The following is a 22109-nucleotide window of genomic DNA, read 5'->3' on the forward strand; positions in this document are numbered from 1 at the left end:
AAATGAAACTGTACCATCAATCAACACTACCCCATTAGTTATTGTAAATAAAAAGTAGGCAAATTTGAAAGATTTGATTATTTTTATTTTCAAATAAATGAGTAAATTATCTTCTTATTGCTTATTTTCTCGAAGTTTTCGTCCGCCTTGTTGGTCAGCTTTGTGCTTAACAAATGCCTTCATTATTTTTTCTATTTCAAAGTCAGTTGCTTGAGAATGCTTCGCTTGTCTCCTTACGGCGCCTTTCAGGAAGGAAATATATTATTAATAATATTGTTTTACATTAGTGATAGAAATAATCATTAAACTTACTTTTAATAGCATTGGTCAATGTCAGTTCTCTGAAAGCTTCTTTCCCATTCGCTCCAATCCAATTAAAATTATCAATAAGAGGTTTCGGTATAACCTTGTACAATATCCTTCGAGTGGTATTTTTAACATTATTTCCACCCCATGATGATAATTTTCTTATCTGTCAAGGAAATTATTTGTGTTATATGTTTTAATATTATTATCTATAATAGAGGAGATTACAATTTTGTCACTAAATTCCCTATCACTCATTCGCTCCTCCGATCCCCCAAATCTCTAAGTTGCGCGAGGGTTTTCAGTGGAAACTGAATATCACAAAGTTCAACATCTCTCATATTTTCCTCCTTTTCGAGCAGAACGGAAGAAATATGTAGCACAACAGCTGACATATGAGCAACTTGCTGTTTGAGGTCACTCAAAATGTAAAGAACTTCTTTCTGGAACCCTATTTTAATCCGAAAATTAAGTTTTGGTTTCTTCTGTCCAAACCCCATTTACTCCCTAATTTATAGAAAAAATTGTCTGTTTATGCTTACTTTCTTCAGGTATCAGTTTACTCTGATTTGAAGGTGATGATTTATTTTGATTCTTATAATTGGATGGTTTTTCTTTCATAAGACTTCTACTCGAACCGCTATCACGAGGCCAAGATTTATTCACCCAAACTCTATTACCTTCATCCTCTTCACTATCACTGCTTAGACCAAAAACTTCTCTCCTACGTGCGATACTTCTACCTTTGAGAATAACAGAATTAGAGAATATTAATATTCCGCGAGGGTTGCATTTCCAGCCTTAAATTTATAGAAATGTTTTTCCGACCTCCATTTACTGAACGTTACTTACTAATTTTGCGTTGCTTTGAACTACTTGAATCAGATTCAGTTTCAGTTTCACTGATTTTTGGGCTACCTGTCGGTGTCTTTTCAGTTTCTTGCTGATCCTTTTTTCTTGAGGTTATTTTCTCAGTTTTTGAGGTAGTCCCGCCACGCTTTGGTATTCCATTATAGTCTTTGTTTGTTCTGGACTCACAGAGACTACTATATTCATGTCGTTTTCTTTTATGATTTGTAACAATTGACTTCGGTGATGGGGAAGCAGACTGCACTCCATGTTTAGCGATTTTTATTGAGGTAGGTTTGCCTGGAAAATTATGGAAATGCAAGAAAAAAAAATAAATTTTGATGCTCTTCCAAGGTTTTTTTAAGGGTGTTAACAAACCTCACTCGCCCGAAAAATATTAAATTTTAATTTGTCAAAGCCCCGGGGTAAAGTATATTCAAAAACGTTTTACAAGCTCACCATTTTTACCATTTGATAGAACCTCAGTGTTAGTATCATGTGCACCGTTGTCAACCCCATAAACATTTTCTCCGGTAGATGGATCACCTAGCGCTCTGTCCTCCAATGAATTCGATCCTTCAATTAAAGGAGATCTCTCAAAGATATCATTTTCAGCTGAAATAATTGTTAAAAATTAATATATTTTATTCAAATGCCTTTTAAAAACACTTTCTTCTATTACCGTTCGTTCTCGAAATTTCTTCAACGTGATCATTATTTTGTGACTCAATTAGCTTTGCATTTTCACCTTCAGCTTCAACGGAATTATCATCTAAAAACGTGTTCATAATTAGATTTGAAATTATATTACTCTACTATATACACATTTTAAGAGCAAACCATTAAGTACAAGAACAGGAAAGAGAGGTGCAGCTGGTGGTTCATACTGAGGTTTATTTTTTCCTATTTTATTTGTTTTCAAAGGTTTTTCTTTAGTTATGGTTTCATATTCGTCATGTGGATACTAGTTAACTGCTTTTTTGGCTCTACGTTTTTTATTAGCTTCTTCATTATCCGTGCTTCTATAAACTTCAGAATCATCACTCGATCTTTTAGCTTTATCTTGCGCTTTTTCATAATAATCTGAAGTTTAAAAACAAAAACAAAAAATTACATCCTCCATAGCATAATATAAAATTCAACTACTAACTTGTTGACAGAAGTAGTTCACAGTCATATTGTGGCCAAGTATTATCAGCTGATAATGAATTTTTCATAGCTTTGGAAAAGAAAGACGGTCCTCCCTTGCTAGGCATAAAGCATTTTTTTCCATTTTCTCGCAACCAGATGGAAAGAACAACTTCTATTGTATTATCATCAATGAAAAACACAACAGCATATTTCTGCGAGTCAGGAATAAAGCACAATTATTAGGTTTAGTTACGGCGAGGTATTATGTCATTCTTCACAAAATCTAGCCGAAAACCATTTTTACCTAAAATTTAATGTAACATCGGAATGGCAGCCATTTCACCTTTATATGGAAGTGCAACACACTTTTGGCTAATAAATGATAACGGGAAAACGCTAACATCTGTAACTAGTTCTGAAGCTCTCACTATTCACAGCTGCGTTGATTTAAGGGGATAGTCAAACAAATCCCTAAAGGATTTATATGCACGGCCAAAAAATAAAACTTCATCGTTCTCATCTTTAAAAATATTTATGATCCTAACGTAATCTCCATTTTTAGCAAGAAACAAGAATCACTAGGAGAGATCGAAATTACAAATCTATCTGTTTTTATTTTTTTGAATGATTTGCCATTTTTGGGTAGATTTCTGCAGTGACTTGAACTGTAGTCGAAGTCGTGCGGGCTAATAAACTGTATTTCAGTTTTTGTTAAAAGCGAAGTTAAGTCAAAATTATCTTTCTCGCTCAATCTTTTGCAAATCTGTTGCAGGGGTTTATTAGGAGTCCTCAATTCTCTTTTGATAAAATGAAGTTCGTTTTCAAATGAAAATGCACTAAACCCGTCAAGAGCTCCGTATTTTAAAACGTCTAAATATAAGTGCAATAAGCTATGGACATTCATAACTACGAATTTCTCTCCATATAGTTTGGGTTATTCTTCCACAAACATCTTGATAAGTTGAGAAGCATAAGTACAATGTGTTTTGCAGAATTTTCGACTCGATAAAATGTAAATGGCGCAATGAAACAGTCTAAAATGCTTAAGAACATTCACTCCAAGAACCCCAATCAACACAACTGGGCTGGTATAAAGTAAAAACTGTCTTAATTCAGTTCCTTTCCATTTGTCAATGTGTTTAAGAGCTCTGGGCTTACGCGCTAATTCACTCGGGATATGAAAAATGGCACTTTTTAGCTTTTCTGATATTGTAGATATGTTTTTTTGACCCAAACGGATACAGAAAGGCCCTTGTCTCATCCAAAAATAGGCTAGCCTACGCATAACTCCTAAACACACAAGATGTAGATAATCATAGGGGAACTGGCTAACCATTCCAATATTTAGTTCCACCAAAGGACTGTGTTCTCCAACTGAGTGATGATCATCATCCAACTTGTCAACAAAAGACTTGTCAGTACGCATTTCTGAATCACTTCCTATAAACACCATGCGATTTTCCCTATGTTCTCCTTCAATAACGCATTTGTCACACGAACTATACCCTGTGTGTCCTTTGGTGCACTTAATGAATGATTTTGCAGGAGTGTCTAGAATAAAGGGACCTTTCAAATTAACTGTGTATACTTTTCCACCAAGAGGAAAGCCGTTCATTTCTAAATTTTTAAGCTCTTTTATAAAGTCCCCAAGGTAATCTTTCAAAGGACACGGTTTTGTTTGCCCGCAAAATAAGGCTACCATAAATGGCTTCCCTACAAGCCCGTCAGCGAAATTAAAAACGGAAACCAAAATTGGCCCAAAGTCTCTATTCCCACTTTTTGATATAGGAACTCCATCAATATTCACTGCTAAAGATATATCTGGTTCATAAGGATAATTGCTCTTGAGAAATTTTGCAAGGCCATTTCTTATACCGAAATATACATATTCTCCTGATTCTAAAATATTTATTTTTGACACCGAACTTTTAGTCTTTAAAATTGTTAAAGTTTAGGTTTAGGTTTAGGTTTAGGTTAATAGTTAATGAATAACAACAATTAATAGTTAATGAATAACAACAATTAATAGTTAATGAATAACAACAATTAATAGTTAATGAATAACAACAATTAATAGTTAATGAATAACAACAATTAATAGTTAATGAATAACAACAATTAATAGTTAATGAATAACAACAATTAATAGTTAATGAATAACAACAATTAATAGTTAATGAATAACAACAATTAATAGTTAATGAATAACAACAATTAATAGTTAATGAATAACAACAATTAATAGTTAATGAATAACAACAATTAATAGTTAATGAATAACAACAATTAATAGTTAATGAATAACAACAATTAATAGTTAATGAATAACAACAATTAATAGTTAATGAATAACAACAATTAATAGTTAATGAATAACAACAATTAATAGTTAATGAATAACAACAATTAATAGTTAATGAATAACAACAATTAATAGTTAATGAATAACAACAATTAATAGTTAATGAATAACAACAATTAATAGTTAATGAATAACAACAATTAATAGTTAATGAATAACAACAATTAATAGTTAATGAATAACAACAATTAATAGTTAATGAATAGAAAAAATTAATAGTTAATGAATAGCAACAATTAATAGTTAATGAATAACAACAATTAATAGTTAATGAATAACAACAATTAATAGTTAATGAATAACAACAATTAATAGTTAATGAATAACAACAATTAATAGTTAATGAATAAAAATCATTATAATTAATAACATTAATAAAAATTTAAGCAACTTGCATATCCACATCCTGGCTCATCATCCAAATGAGGATATTTCCTAACTAGTAATTTTGATGTCCACACGTGAGAAGGCGGATATCTGTAAAATGTTTCTTAAATCTATATAGTATTTATAAAAAAACTTAAATTTTACTATAGCTTACAGGCCATATTTTGACATCTGATCATTGAAAATTATTGAAGTAACTTCTTTACGAACTTGATTTTTCATTTTGGCGGAGAGTTCGTTATATATATTAGGGTCAGAAATATGATTTGGAAATACAGGAAGGACGTATTCCAGCATAAAAGTAGATCTCGATGCATATTTTTTAACGGTTTTCATTTGCATTCCAATGGACCTTAAAACAATAATATATTTTTAAATTTTTTCTCTATATTAACTGATTTGATATTTCACTCCCCCTTTAAGTATGCTTCATTTAGAATGAAACTTCCTACCACGTTGGTTCCGGCTCCTCTAAAATAAAGCTAGGTGGTGATAATTCAGAAGAACTGAAGCTTGGGGATAATGAACCAGAATTAATCAATCCCGTTGTTGATGAACCAGATGAAATCAAGCTGGGTTGTGGTACAGCGTTTTGAAGTAATTCAGACGAAGACTGATGATTACTATGATATTGTTCATTTTCTGACAAACTCTTGACCTAATGTTAATATATTTTTGAATATATTTAGTGAAATGATACCATGCATGTAAGGAAATAAGGATACTAAATATTTTTTTTTGGAGAAAAATATATTCACTTCACCACATGGGCTTATAGATAGTGTCACTAAAGAGGCTATAGATAGTTCATTAGTATATCAGCTTTACATTCGGAGCAGTGTTGCCAGGCCCTTTGTGAGCTAAATACGTTAGTGAAGTCAAAGAGGTGAGGGGGAGTGTTCACGCTTTGAACGTTTTCCTCTAAGTTTGCGCGCACTTTTCTGTGCCCTCTTATCGCTTATAAGAGCTCACTGACGTGAGTGTTTACCCGGGAGTGGACGATTTATATGTTTTAAAAATGCCTAGACAATGGTCGATGAAAAGGGCAGGTCTCATTTAAATTGTAAATTTTAAGTACGTCAGTAAAAACGTTTATTACTCCCTGCATCATTAAATTGGATTTAGAAAATATATTTTAAATGAGACTTGCCCTTTAAAGTGGGACACGGAAAAAGCAGAGATGGAAGGCATTGTTGGGGGAGTTGGATTTTATAATAAATTAAAAATATTTACCTGATTCACTTTTTCAACAACTTGAATTATCATTTTATTTTTGAGCACTGTGTTCTTCGTGATATTAACATTCACTTTGTAATTATCATCAAAAACCTAAATGATATAATAAGAATTCTTATTAATTTTAATTTATACCACAGTTAAGCTTCCCTATTATGTCAGGTTCTCTCAAGGTTCTTAACTCTAGTTAGTTTGAATGACTCACCTGATACAAAACGTTTCCTCCATGATATTGAGAGAGCTCGTCTTTGTTTCGAGCTATATAATCTTTTAGATTGTCTAATGTATTTCCATTAAAATTAATGATGGTTCTATCATTTCCTTTACATAGAAGAACCTCGGTGAAGTTTGATGCCATTATTTCTAAATCTTAAATTAGCACTATTCATGAATTATCTTTCCTTCCTTTCTACACGCTATTTGGAGCCCGGCGAGATGCAACTACGAGTCTGCCAGAGATTTCAACCTTAAATTGGTTTTTTTGTATGCGAATTCGGGTGTTACTTAAAATTAACTGGCTCTTAGAATATGCAAGAAATATTAGGGTTAACAAAAGAACATTGGTACATTTTGTTTAGAATGAAAGCTTGCGCATCTTACATGTCCAATATCTTCCGAGAAGTGAATTCCTTTTTAAAAAGTATACATTTATTACTTTTGCTAAGTGATCCGATATCTAAGGGGTCCAACACCTTCCAATTAAGTGATTCAACCTTTACTTTGGCGAGGTTAATGCTCGTAAAAACGCTTACATACTTGAACTTCGGTCACTTTCTGTGTTTTTTAAAAGGTTTTTGCGTTAAAGATTCTTATCTCGGTTTTCCTAACCACCGTATAAAACATTAAAAAAATTCATAACAAAAAAAGATATTCGTACGCCCTTCTCCCCCTTTACTTGGTTCTTATGTTTTTTATTCGAAAGGTGGAATAGGAGAGGGGAGTGGACGACAGTTAAAAAATGAAGTTTCTGCCACATTGGTATGCATGTAGAACGTTTTCAGAAAAAAATTGTCTTCAATAGAATCCTTTAAATTAAAACGTTAGAAATAATTTTTATAGCAAGAGTTAATATCATAACTTCATAAGTAGATTATTTATTTTAATAATAGCCACAAAATGGACGACCAAAATGTAAAGCTTTACAGTTGTGATAAGTGTACTTACAACTGCAAAAAACTTTCTCTATTGCTAACACACATTCAGCTGAATAACGAAAAACAACCTCATCATCGGATTATATGTAACATAGGAGGGTGTGGTAAAACATACAAGAAAGTGTTATATTATCGACGTCATCTTCGAAATAATCATCCAACGGCACTGTTGGACGAATTTCGCAATGAATCACCTGGGCCTAACGATCAAGCTGAAATCCTAATGGATCTTGAGCATGATTTTTCAGAACCTGACACTCGGTCAAATGAGGAAACGACCACACGCCAAACACGTCCACTTGTTTTGAAGAATGCAATATTATTAATATTATTAAAATATTGTGAGCAAAATAAATTGGCACACTCAACTGTTCAGGACTTGTGTAACGATTTACTGGAGTTATGCAAAGAAATGTTGACGGCTCAAGCGAACAAAATGTTTGACGAGACTTTAGACTATGAATCCAGAAAGAAAGCAATAACAGACGACATTGAAGCTCTAGCAGGAGTTTTTGACAGCTTAAACTCTATTCACAAGGTGAAACGCGTCTGCATCACGGAAATGGGAATGATTGGACCGACACAAATGACATTTGCACAAACTGCAGAAAGCACTAAAAAACATTACTTTCATTATGTTCCAATATTAAGAACAATTGAAAATATAAACCAGGACTTAGAGGCGTTTGATTATCATGAAAATGCTACCCCTGAACCGGAAGGGCAATTTTTTTCCCATTTTTTAAATGGCTCCTTTTGCAAGAAAGTAGCAGCGGACGCCCTTCACTTGCAGATCTATTTTGATGAATTCGAACTTGTCAATCCGTTAGGTTCCAAACGCGGGAAACAAAGTTTTAGGCTGCTATTTTTCAGTTCTAAACCGAAAATATAAATATCGGTCTAAACTCGAAGATATTTATCTAATATCACTTTCCAAATCTCAAGATGTTGACGATTTTGGCTGGTCTGAGATTCTTCAACCGCTTATTTCTGAATTAGAAACTTTAGCTAAAGAAGGAGTTTATGTAAAATGTTTAAACCGTAATATAAAAGGGTACGCGTCTATAATAACAGGTGATAATCTCGGTCAACATAAAGTTGGAGGTTTTACGGCTTCTTTTAATTCGGGTAGAATCTGTAGATTCTGTATGACAGACAAAACTGAGATCCCAGAAAAAATGTCAGAAAAAGATGTTGTATTGAGGACGATGAAAAGACATAAATACCATATATCAAATGTTGTAAGGGATCCTAGGGAATCTTCCCTTTATGGTGTTAAAAGTGAAAGCCCATTATTGAAATTGTCGTATTTTGATTTAACTCAAAAACTTACACCCGATATAATGCACGACCTTATGGATGGAATTATACCATTTGTTTTAAAACAAGTTTTATGCAATTATGTTTCAGAGCATAAGTTAACTATGGACGAGATTAACTGTGTAATTTCAAATTTCAATTACGGAAAAAGCGAAACTAGAAGGCCCCAGCCTCAAATTAAAAATGCAATTTGTGGGAATGGAACTTTAAAGGGATCGGCTAGTGAGTTATTTTGCCTTTTCAGACTCTTTCCGTTAATGTTCTATAATCACATACATCTCGGAAATGAAAATTGGCTCGTTTACCTAAAATTGCGATTGTATACCAAAATCCCCCCAGCCAAAATCCCCCCGGCCAAAATCCCCCCAATGTAGGACAAAATCCCCCCAAATCATTATAACAAGACAAAATCCCCCCAAATCAATATAACAAGACAAAATCCCCCCAAATCATTATAACAGGACAAAATCCCCCCAAATCATTATAACAAGACAAAATCCCCCCTAATAATTATAACAAGACGTAACATTGTTAAATGATTTATAAAATATTACTAGCCTAACCAAACCTAACCTAACATAACAGTAATGTTTTGGAAAAGGCATATTATTTGATAAGTCAATGATGCTAAACATTTATATTTTGGAAAAGGCCTAACATTGTTAAATGATTTATAAAATATTATTTGAGAAGTCGGTAGGATTTCGGTATGAGGTCAAAAATCATTTTAGAGCAAAATCAAGCACACCATTCGATAGAGCGTAAAATTTAGATCTAAAATATTCCCCGCTTTTTTCAAATTTCCAAAAAAAAACCAAAAACATTTTTTGCAGTATAGATGAACAAGGTCAAAAACAGTGTGGAAAACATCAGAGGGCCAATAATTTGGCACCTTTTCCAACCTAACCTAACCTGACCTAACCAAACCTAACTAAACCTAACCTAACCTAACCTAACCCAACCCAACGTAACCCAACCTAACCTAACCTAACCTAACCCAACCTAACCTAACCTAACCCAACCCAACCTAACCTAACCTAACCCGACCTAACCTGACCTAACCTAACCTAACCTAACCCAACCTAACATAACCCAACCTAACCTAACCCAACCCAACCTAACCTAACCTAACCTAACCTAACCTAACCTGACCTAACCTAACCTAACCTAACCCAACCTAACCTAACCTGACCTAACCTAACCTAACCTAACCTGACCTAACCTAACCTAACCTAACCCAACCTAACCCAACCTAACCTAACCTAACCCAACCTAACCTAACCTAACCTAACCTAACCTGACCTAACCTAACCTAACCTAACCTAACCTAACCTAACCTAACCTAACCTAACCTAACCTATTCGGCCTCTTAAGTGAAAATGAACCCTAACGTTAAACATCAATATTTTGGAAAAGGTGGCAATTCTTATGGGGGATAAGACTTTTTTTTTTTTGGAAATTTGAAAAAAGCGGCGGCCATTTTAGATCTAAATTTTACGCTCTATCGAATGGTGTGCTTGATTTTGCTCTAAAATGATTTTTGACCTTATTCACTCATACCGAAATTGTACCGAGAACTCAATGAAGCATAACATCAATATTTTGGAAAAGGCGTAACGTTGTTAAATGATTTATAAAATATTACTAACCTAACTTAACCAAACCTAACCTAACCTAACATAACAGTAATGTTTTGGAAAAGGCATATTATTGGGGAAGTCAATGAAGCTAAACATCAATATTTTAGAAAAGGCGTAACATTGTTAAATGATTTATAAAATATTACTAGCCTCACCAAACCTAACCTAACATAACAGTAACGTTTTGGAAAAGGCGTAACATTGTTAAATGATTTTTAAAATATTACTAACCTAACTTAACCAAACCTAACCTAACATAACAGTAATGATTTGGAAAAGGCATATTATTTGAGAAGTCAATGAAGCTAAACATCAAAATTTTGGAAAAGGCGTAACATTGTTAAATGATTTATAAAATATTACTAACCTAACCTAACCTATCCTAACCAAACCTAACCGTTAAATATCATTTGGAGGGATTTTGTCTTGTTTTAATTATTTGGGGGGATTTTGTCTTGTTATAATGATTTGGGGGGATTTTGTCTTGTTATAATGATTTGGGGGGATTTTGTCTTGTTATAATGATTTGGGGGGATTTTGTCCTACATTGGGGGGATTTTGTCCGTTACTTATGATTTGGGGGGATTTTGGCTGGGGGGATTTTGGGTCACACCCAAAATTGCGTAAGCTTTGTGATTTCCTTTTCAGTGAAAAAATTTCAATGGCGCAAATTGAGTCTTTAGAAAATCAAATTCCTGAAATCCTAAAAAGTGTGATAGATCTATTTGGGCCTTCGAGTCTAACTCCAAAGTTTCATTATTTGATACACTACCCTAGCTACATTCGCAAATGCGGTCCATTATTTCCAATATCTTGCATGAGATTCGAAGCCAAGCACGCTTTTTTCAAAACCATTGCCGCTAATAGTCGAAACTTCAAAAATATAACTAAAACTTTATCTGTAAGACACCAAATGTTTGAATGTTATAATTCTATAACAACTAAAATTAATGGTATCCAAAAAATCTCAAATGGAAAATTTATAAATCGGGGAGATTTTCCAAATAACTTACAAAACATTTTAGACGAAAAACTTCCTCATAGCCCTTATTTGTATGTAGTTTCTACAGCCACTTATGATAATGTAACTTACACCAAAGGGGGTATATTATTCTTATTGGTTACCGACGACAAAACTTGGTTTCTTGAAATCAGATACATATTTTCAGTTAAATCAGAACTATACATATGTGGTATAATATTAAAAACCAAATCTTTTGATGTGAACCTACATTCATTTGAAGTTGAAACTACTTCAGACCGCTGGGCGCTTTTTCCGGCTGGTAAAGAGTTACATTATCATATGCTTGACAAGTATAAAATTAACAGTAAATTTTATGTCTCACCAAGATGTAGTGTATTCTAAAGTAAATGTATATTTGTAACTTAATTATGGCTGAATACGCAATAAAGCTCAGAAGTGAAGTGGAAAGAAATAGTAAAATTAATGTTTTTAAAGTATTATAAGTTACATTTGTTACAGAAATAAAATAATAAATGTATAGGATCAATGCACTGTAGAAGATAGCTACAGGTAAAGGGACCGTCCATAAACTACGTCACGCAAAAAATGGCATTTTCTGACCCCCCGTTCCCCCAGATCACCCTGAAAACCACATCACATTTCTTTAACCCCCCCTCAACGGACTATGATTTGTCTTAATTTACCAATTTAATTTGATTACTTTAAAAAGAGATTTTTCTTTTCCACTCAGAAATGTTTTTCTCGACTTGAAAGTCAAAGCTCATTTCCGTTTTAGGCTCTGCATTACAGAAACGAAAAACAAACCCAAGCGATTACTTTATGGTTCACTAGGCCTATTGACAAATAAAAGTTCATTTCACCGCCAGAGTAGCGTCCTTCTTGTAATCACTAAAGAAAGGATTATGCTATAAACAGATTTAGTATAGCTTAAGTAATATATAAACATCCATTTCAAATCATAATATAAAAACAATTCTTGGGATATCAAAATGAAACAGAGCTTTCAGGCTACAAAACTACTAAAGACATCGAAATTACGAAAAATATTTCCATATATTAATTTTACATTATGAGAAAACCAAATATTAAGGTTTTGTAGGATTTATTTCCACATCAAGACAAGGCGAACTGCTAACGCGGCGCACTAGTGTAACTACGGACAGACACACAGAGACAAACACATAGACTGCTGTTTCACCCTTTCGGTATTAATTTTGAGTTTAGAGACAAGATTATCTTAAATACTAAAATAAATATAATTATTATAAGAAATTTTAATCGTTAGTTATTCACCTTATTCAGCGTTACATCCTTTTAAAAAAGAACAATTAATCATGTTTGAGAGACTTGACTAATTTCGACGTTTGAAATGAAGCATACGCCTGTTGCGTCGCCTTACTCATATAGGTAGTATATAAAGGATTCGAATCGTAGGTATGGATAAGAAAATACCCAATTACGTGAACCTTTGGTGGAAGCCCCGCCATTGGGAAGCTAGACGTTTCTCGTAACTCTAGCCGATCGCCACGTATGTCTTATCCTTAAGGATGCTGACGGAGTAGAAGCCAGTTTGTACAGACTGGTGTCCATATGGGATGGGCAAACAGCAGCAAATATTGGTGATTAGAAATCAGAAAGTACAGGACAAAAATCCAGGCGAAGGTGGTGTTAGACAGGCATTGGAATAATAGCCAGTGTAAGTGGAATACAATTTTCGAAATTCATCCATTTATTTCTTTTAATGCTATGTATTCTTGAACTTGGAAAACGGTAAAATCTAACCCTTACTGAGGAATTTCCGTAGTAATTTTTACAATTTAGTACACTACAACCCGTATGGCTTCGATTTAAGGACGCGGCCATTTTCACACCAATTTGTTCTTCTCTAAAGCGCTAGGTGGCGAACGCGGCGCCTCGCTCGGCGCGTATCTATTGGAATTGGTTTAAACTAATATTGGCCCATCGGTACCGATATTTGGCTAAAACAATATATTGGTACTGGTTTAAATTAAACTAACAGATTAAAGTTGAAAATACACTTATCTTTCACCCAGACTCCATTTTCATATTTAATACTTACAATTATTTAAATTATCATTAGAAAGGATATTTTCCCAATATTGAAAAGGCGCAAAATTTAAAAGTTAAGTGTAATGTTATCCATTAAGAAAAAAATGCTTCCTTCCCTATCAAACACTAATAGCGTTCTCCGTGTTTGTAAGACCAAACGATACACAGCAATCCTAAAGAGTCTTCAGAATATGATTAAACTTCAATATCAACAGTGTCACACGGTACCAACAACTCAGATTCTCCGTCACCGATCAGACTCAGGTATATTCACTTCTGGCAACAATACCCAAAGAGTTTCATTCCGTTGGAACCCTACATCCTTTGTGATGATAACACTTCCACCAGCCAATGTAACATAATCTAGGAAACCATTACCTTTCGTGATAGGTTTTTAGCTTTGCATACTTATGGCTTACTATTTACAAGCTGAGGAGCGCCCGCTTCTGCTGGTCTTGGTGATATCAAATGAGAAATGACAATTTCCCTTATACGAAAATACTGACACCAAATAAATTAAGTTATGTTCACGAATAACGTTCATTTGCAATTCATTATATGAAATCATAAGGTAAAATCGACTTCAAACATTTACACTGTAATCCATTATCCAGCAGAAATCTTATTTTTGTTAGTTCTTCTACGAAAGATTTGTTTATCACTTTTGCCGTAAGAAGTCGCTTGAAACCGGATAAAAATGTTATACCTCCACTTTTAAAACCATTACGAGCTTTTTTCTAAATTCTAATTCAAGAAAAGCTATAAAAAATTAAAAATATATCGGTTGCCTTCCCTTATATGTTGCTTTAAACGCCAAACTCAAACTTTTATTAGTGAATAAACAAAATCTTCAGCATCTAACGGTATCTCGCGGTTTATTTGACTACGTTCAGCTAAACCTACCAACAAAAGTGGTTAAATGGCAGGTCGGCCGTACCATAAATGTATAATGATGCCGTAGTAAACCGGTGCATTCGTGAAGATTGCTGAACGCAGTCATTTCTCTTTTTGGACGCGAAAAAACAAGTAAGTGGTTTTAATACGGAGCTTCTAATTTTATTTCCTTCCGATTTTAAATTCAAAATTTAGTTTCAAATTATATAATTTTATGCAGAGAATATCTTATTTTACACTCTCTACGCGACACATAGTTTATATGTTACAATAAATAGTTTAAATCTTTGAAAACTTTTTAATCATATAGATATTAAGCCTTGGCTAATGAGCGCTGCTTACTTTGTCCGTTTCAATTGCTCAATTGCGCGATTGCAGCTATCTAACGATAGCATGAATCATGCCGCTACATGACCTCGCCGGATGAAGTGTAAAAACCTTGTGTTGCCAGCCAAAGATATTTTCATAAACTGTGGTTAGTGTTTGACACGAAAAAATTCAATGTAATTTGGCGCTAACGTCAATTTATGAAAAAAAAACTTTTGTTTTGCATACCACGTTTTTAAACCTCGTTTCATGGGGGTATTAATGTTATTACAAAGCAAAGTTTCTTTCATAAACCGTGGATATTGTCTCACACGAAGATTCTATGTAATTTGTCACTAACCAGAATTTATGAAACAAACTTTGGTTTGTTATACCATTTTTTTAACCCTCGTCTGAAGAGGGTACTAAAACCTGGCTTAATAAACTCTATTTAGTTGAGGTTTGGCACTATCCACAGTTTATGAAAAAAATTCGGTTTATTATACCACGTTTTTACACTTCGTGTGAAGCGGGTTTAATAAAAAAATGTGGTATAATGAAACTGTGGACAGTGTTTCACACGACAAAGATTAAGCGTGATTTGATACTTACCAAGGTTTCATTTATTATACCACGTTTTTCTATAATTCCCTTTTTAGAAGAGGATTAGAAACCTCGTACAATAAACCAGATTGTTTCATAAACCGTAGTAATTGTTTTCCATGAAAAAGATTCAGTGTTATATCCTGTACAAACATTTACGGCTGCATTTTGCTGTTAAGTAGATTTTTTTAGAATCTGCAATATATTGCAATAAAACTGGAATATTCTGGAATAATACTGGAATAAACCTGAAAAAGGTTCAACTTCAGACAAAATTAAGATGCATTCCAGAGAGCAATGCAGAACATTTTAGACGTTTTGCAGAAAAAATATCTTCCGTTGGAAAACTCAGTACAGCAGTTTAGCAGGTGCGTTTCAGATAATTTGTAGGGTCATTACAGGCGAGTTTCAGATACTTTGTAGGGTCATTACAGGTGCGTTTCAGATACTTTGTAGGGTCATTACAGGCGCGTTTCAGATACTTTGTAGGGTCATTACAGGCGCGTTACAGATACTTTGTAGGGTAGTTGCAGGCGCGTTTCAGATGATTTGTAGGATAATTGCAGGCGTGATTTAGATACTTTGTAGGATAATTGGAGATGTGTTTCAGATACTTCGCAGGATCATTGCAGGTGCGTTTGAGATACTTTGCAGGGTCATAACAGTCGCGTTTCAGATACTTTGCAGGATCATTGCAGGCGCGTTTCAGATATTTTGTAGGATAATTGCAGATGTGTTTCAGATACTTCGCTGGATCATTGCAGTGTATTTCAGATACTTTGCAGGGTCATTATAGTCGCGTTTCAGATACTTTGCAGGATCATTGTAGGCGCGATTCAGATACTTTGTAGAATCATTGCAGGCGCGTTTCAGATACTTTGCAGGATCATTGCAGGCGCGTTTCAGATATTTTGTAGGATAATTGCAGATGTGTTTCAGATACTTCGCTGGATCATTGCAGGTGCGTTTGAGATACTTTGTAGGATCATTGCAGGTGCGTTTCAGATACTTTGTAGGATAATTGCAGGCGCGTTTCAGATAATTTGTAGGATAATTGCAGGCGTGATTTAGATACTTTGTAGGATAATTGCAGATGTGTTTCAGATACTTCGCAAGATCATTGCAGGTGCGTTTGAGATACTTTGTAGGATCATTGCAGGTGAGTTTCAGATACTTTGTAGGATAATTGCAGGCGCGATTTAGATACTTTGTAGGATGATTGCAGATGCGTTTCAGATACTTCGCAGGATCATTGCAGTTGATTTCAGATACTTTGCAGGGTCATTACAGTCGCGTTTCAGACACTTTGCAGGATCATTGTAGGCGCGATTCAGATACTTTGTAGAATCATTTCAGGCGCGTTTCAGATACTTGCAGGATCATTGCAGGCGCGTTTCCGATGCTTTGCCGGGTCATTGCGGGTTTTCTTATCAATTATTGTGAATCAGTCGCCTTATATACCGTAAATTTCCAAAAATTGTTAAAGAGGCTTACGCTTGAGTTCAAACGTCAACAATAGCTATGTTTGAAATGATTTTAGGAATAAAGTTTCTTAAAACGATTTAACTAGAATTAAGGTAAATTAATGACAATTAAATTAATAAATATCAATTATATTTATTTAAATATTTAAAAATAGCCTCGAAATTGCGTCTCGACTTGGAGAGGTTTATTTTGGATTCCCAACTTGTACTCATTCCTTACAAAAATATTAAGCTGTAATTCATCTGCATACACGCTTTTTTTATCGCTACCACGCTGAAATATGTATACATTAAGGCTACATTTTCTGCAGCTCAAAAAACCGGAAAAATTCACAGCATTTCTAGAACTGCAAATTGACTGCCGTTTTTACATTTTCTGTTTGTTAACTGTTAACTGTCTAGCCTGGCAGAAATATGCAGAGCAATTCTGCAAACGCTATGCAAAAGTAGAAATACCAGCTGCTAGTTTAAAACTGTAATTTGTCCGTTTTTATAGACATGTTACAGGTCTGCAAAAGTGATGGAAATGTAGAAATCCAGCTGCTAATTTAGAACTGTAATTTGACCATTTTAATAGACATGTTACAGGTCTACAAACGTGATAGAATAGAAGAAATCCAGCTGCTAATTTAAAACTGCAATTTGACCACATTTATAGACATGTTTTAGGTCTGCAAAAGTGATAGAAAAGTAGAAATCCAGCTGCTAATTTAAAACTGCAATTTGACCATTTTTATAGACATGTTACAGGTCTGAAAGAGTGATGGAACAGTAGAAATCCAGCTGCTAATTTAACACTGCAATTTGACCACATTTATAGACATGTTACAGGTCTGAAAAAGTGATGGAAAAGTGGAAAGTCAGCTGCCAATTTAAAACTGCAACTTGACCACATTTATAGACATGTTACAAGTCTGAAAAAGTGATGCAAAAGTAGAATTCCAGCTGCCAATTTAAAACTGTAATTTGACCATATTTATATACATGTTACAGGTCTGCAAAACTTATGGAAAAGTAGAAATACCAGATGCTAGCTTAAAACTGTAATTTGACTACATTTAAAGACATGTTACAAGTCTGAAAAAGTGATGGAAAAGTAGAAATCCAGTTGCCAATTTAAAACTGTAATTTGACCATTTTTATAGACATGTTGCAGGTCTGCAAAAGTGATGGAAAAGTTGAAATCTAGCTTAAAATTTAGAACTGTAATTTGACCATTTTTGTAGACATGTTACAGGTCTGCAAAAGTTGAAATCTAGCTTAAAATTTAAAACTGTAACTATTCCACATTTATTGACATATTGCAGGTATTCAATTCAAGCATTTATAGACATATTGCAGGTATTCAATTCAAGCAAAATGTCCTACTTTTGAATACCTGAAATATGGCTCTAAATGTGGTCAAATTACAGTTTTAAATTGGCAGCTGGAATTCTACTTTTGCATCACTTTTTCAGACTTGTAACATGTCTTTAAATGTGGTCCAGTTGCAGTTTTAGATTGGCAACTGGATTTCTACTTTTCCATCACTTTTTCAGACTTGTAACATGTCTATAAATATGGTCAAATTAGTTTTAAATTGGCAACTGGAATTCTACTTATGCGTCACTTTTTCAGACTTGTAACATGTCTATAAATGTGGTCAAATTACAGTTTTAAACTAGCAGCTGTTTTTTCTACTTTTGCATCGCGTTTGCAGAATCGTGCTGCATATTTCTGCCAGTATAGACAATTAACAGTTAATAAATAAAAAATGTAGAAACGGCAGACAATTTGCAGTTCTTAGTGTTTTTGACTTTAGAAAGAAAGACAACTAAATTATAGTTTTAAAATACTGTTAGTTTAAAAAATATAAGGGTTGACGTTGTTACAATTTAAAAAGTATGCCTTGGTTTTGTGGGAAAATGAAGTCGAACTCTGCCCAAGCTCGAAAGGATCATGACCGAGGCTTATGACAACGAAAGTCCTCTGTAGTGAGTAGTAAAGTAACGTTTTTGTTTCTGTTATTTACTTACATTTTGGTTCTGCAAGATAAGTTCCAAGCAACAGAGCCACGCTAGTAAATGATAGAACATAAAATGAGGCACCATCCCATAGCGAAAGTATTTGGTCATTCATAGGTCATGACCAAGATAATTTTGTTTTTATACAAATATGATTGGCTACTCTTTATGGGTCATGAAAGCCTGATTCGTTATAATATATATTCCCTGACTGTCACAGCCATCTTCCCTTGCACTTGGCACAATGAACTGTACCTATTTTGTAATCAAAGCACCAACAGCGAAAGAAATTCTTGTACCTTTTATAAAGCAACTATTGGATTAATATTTGACTGGTAAATAATATTGCAGACATGTCTAACAAATATAAGTATTCATATGCTTTTCCTTTATTATAGATTTGTGGTAATGAAAGGTCCATCAATGACACTGGCAATGGAGAACTATCAAGGGTGGGCAATTCCCTTAAGGATATCTGCCAACTTTGAAGTGTTATAATCAACTTATATATGAGGGTATTAATACTTTTATTAGTCGAGCATGCTTTACCCTAAGGTATCCCTTTAATACAATAGGATGGCAATGTTGTTGCAATCATGAACTACCAACGAGTATGTGGTTTGAGCCGATACAAATATGAGGCGAGTTCTTTAAAAGGTATGTATAAGATAAACAAATCAATCTTAACTAACTAATATTATGGAAAATACAGAGAGGAATCAACGTCGAGATTGAACGATGAGCTGTTACTCAAAAACAGTTTACTAACTTTTTTTAAATAAAACTGAGTTTATTTTAACTTTATCACGTAGGATTCTCGATGTAAATTAGTTTCTTATTTTCAATATCTATAAGACCATGCATATCTATGGTATTATTATTGGATGTAGGCAAAGGTAATAGGTATGAGTCTGTTGGAATGGTAATAAGGTGAAGGAGGACTGACATTCATGTGCATATGTTATTGAGAATTTTTGTTTATAAATTATCGTTATAAGATTGCGTTAATATTCATTTCAAATAGGACCAATTGAAATTATGTATTTTCTTTCTAAAATCCTTTATATTAAAAAAGGCTTTTATTGATCATCTTTGTTGCAGTTTTAAATGAAGATTCCCCATATTGATATTTCCAATTGCACATTTCAACATGTCATAAAGCATTACTGAAATCGCAAAATATTTAATATGGCTTTCATTTTGCATGTTCTATTCTAAAAACGTGTTTCAATTTAAACTTTAATTATTGATTTTTTTGGCTACTACCCTTTTAAATTTAGTAAAATGTGTTATGTCCTCCGCCTCATTTAACGTAGAGTTATCGTAGGTATTAAATTTTGGATCCATGGTGTTTTATATATCTAATTTTGTTGTTTTTAATAATAATTTTCAGCAGAATACGCCCGCTGATAGCACCAGCAAGCGCAGGGAGGAATAAGAGAGACTAATGTGTTCACTTTCAAGTTGAGATGGTGTTGTACCTCTGCATTGTCGAGCCGTTACTAAGGGGGGGCTGACAGCAAGAACAAGAGGGATCGAGAAACGAGACTGACTCGGAGGGATATGCAATGTTGAAATGGCAGTGGTCGAAAACAGTTCGGGAAAACTTTCGATAAAGCAAGTGGTACCGATAACAATCAAGCTTATCGAAATTTGTCTGTCTTGTCATAGGTCTGGTACACGGGGATGCCATATTGGTCTGGAAAGCCGCCAATTGGGCTTCTTCGCTAAAATATTGGCTGCAAATAAAAATCATAAAAATTGAAATTTTTGAAAGAAAAACTAATTCCAAATTTTCACTATTAACTTTATTGTCTCGTTTTTGGGTTTATAGTCTAGATCTTCGTCTGTTTTTGGGCTGATTTTCCAAATATTGGTTGGCGGTTTTTTGGGCTTGTTTCCAATTTGATTTTGGCTGGTGCATGATTTTCAATCTGGCATCCCTGTCAGACGTTCACAATTCACTTGTTAATAACCACGATCACGGTATTCGTTGGACATTGATACCCGGAGGAAGTCGCTCGTTCTTTTCATCTCTTTTTTTCCTCTCGTGGTCTACTGCGGTTGAACGTTGAAGTGGCAAGGCCCGGGAGCACGACTATCTTTGTTCGGAATCGATGATGATGAAGCTAATTCCATAGTAAGTAGTTACCACCAAGACCTAACACTACTCTTTTTACTCTTAGCTTGTCAAGCTTTGCGGTAAATTTTAATCTTGATTAATTTATTATATTTAATCAGTCAATCGAGTTAGATAAAGTTATTTTATTTAATCAGCCCATCAAGCTAGATATATTTATTTCATTTAATCAGTCAATGAACCTAGATTAATTTTAATTTTTTCCTTGAGTTTTCCTGGACCATTTAAATTGTCAAACACGCAAACTAGAAGAATCTTCCAAAAGGAGTCGCTCGTCGTCCTTGAATCAAGGCAAAGGGACTTCTCGCCAGAAAAAAAAGTTTTCGTTTTTTCTGATGAATATGATAATACTATAGCCCAGTCAAAGTCTCACCCCAACACAAGGACTGCGAAAATATCTACAAGAAATATTGTCTCCGGCTATTTTAAAATTTTCAACCCATTCTATTCTTTCAGCTCTTCTACCAGCGAGGAAGAACGGTAAACACGCAAAAAGAAGAGACATTTATCGAAAGGGAAAGAAAAAAATGAAAAGTAATACTATAATCGTTGTACAAATATTTATTTTTAATTTTTATTTTCCTTCAGTTCAATTAAACGGGATTGTACACGAGGGACGAAGATATCCTTTTAATGAATTTAGTAATCGAAAAATATAATCGGGGATTGGACAAGGTTTTCGGTCAGTAGTTTTTTCAATCTCAGTCAAATGGTTTCGCTTCTCTATCTTGATCTTAGTGTTTATTTTTTGCCTTTTAAAATTAGAACCTTGTAGTGACGTCAGTGTAGACAAACGTCACTGTTGATAAGATAAGCGATAAGATAAGGTTATATAAATAAACCTGGCTTTGAATGTAATAGGCAGTAGTCTGCGGGTTAGAATAAAGAAAGGTTATGACATTACTATGAGTGTTTTTGATAACGTAACAACACTACAGACCTAACGTTTAAAGGAACATCAAAAGAGAAAATCACTTGAAATATAGGTCAGAATCATCTTTATTGACAATAGCCAATAATCAGTTGCGAAGTAAAATCTAGGAAAGGATTGAAAAATTTAAGAGTAGCGACTCCTCTGGTGTTTGGGCTTTCTTTTGATATCCTCAAAGACATTTTGAGGCGCGACCTTTCTAAATTTAATAATACGCCCAAATTTTCCTTTGAACTATAGAATTTAGGTACTGCCAACTTATCTCGAATTAGAAACAAGAACCCCGCCAAAAGAGCTTCAACCAGCCC

The 22109-nt window shown here is 34.0% G+C and overlaps 1 protein-coding gene across 1 annotated transcript; it reads left to right on the forward strand.

Moving 5' to 3' along the window:
• The first annotated feature begins 7387 nt into the window (after window positions 1-7387).
• Window positions 7388-9013, forward strand: LOC149630968 (uncharacterized). The gene is made up of 3 exons (XM_089851162.1): window positions 7388-8276; window positions 8371-8867; window positions 8990-9013. The coding sequence occupies exons 1-3, from the start codon at window positions 7388-7390 to the stop codon at window positions 9011-9013; spliced, it is 1410 nt and encodes a 469-aa protein (XP_089707288.1).
• The last annotated feature ends 13096 nt before the right edge of the window (window positions 9014-22109 follow it).

Source organism: Phalangium opilio, unplaced genomic scaffold (assembly GCF_054372755.1).
Source record: "Phalangium opilio isolate 3A_F unplaced genomic scaffold, DU_Popi_V2 ptg000101l_1, whole genome shotgun sequence".
NCBI lineage: Eukaryota > Metazoa > Arthropoda > Arachnida > Opiliones > Phalangiidae > Phalangium > Phalangium opilio.

Coding starts and splice junctions, on each gene's coding strand:
- LOC149630968 (XM_089851162.1), top strand. CDS start 7,388: ATGGACGACCAAAATGTAAAGCTTTACAGTTGTGATAAGTGTACTTAC. Junction 8,277..8,370: donor TTCCAAACGCGGGAAACAAA/GTTTTAGGCTGC, acceptor CCAAATCTCAAG/ATGTTGACGATTTTGGCTGG. Junction 8,868..8,989: donor CTATGGACGAGATTAACTGT/GTAATTTCAAAT, acceptor TTGCCTTTTCAG/ACTCTTTCCGTTAATGTTCT.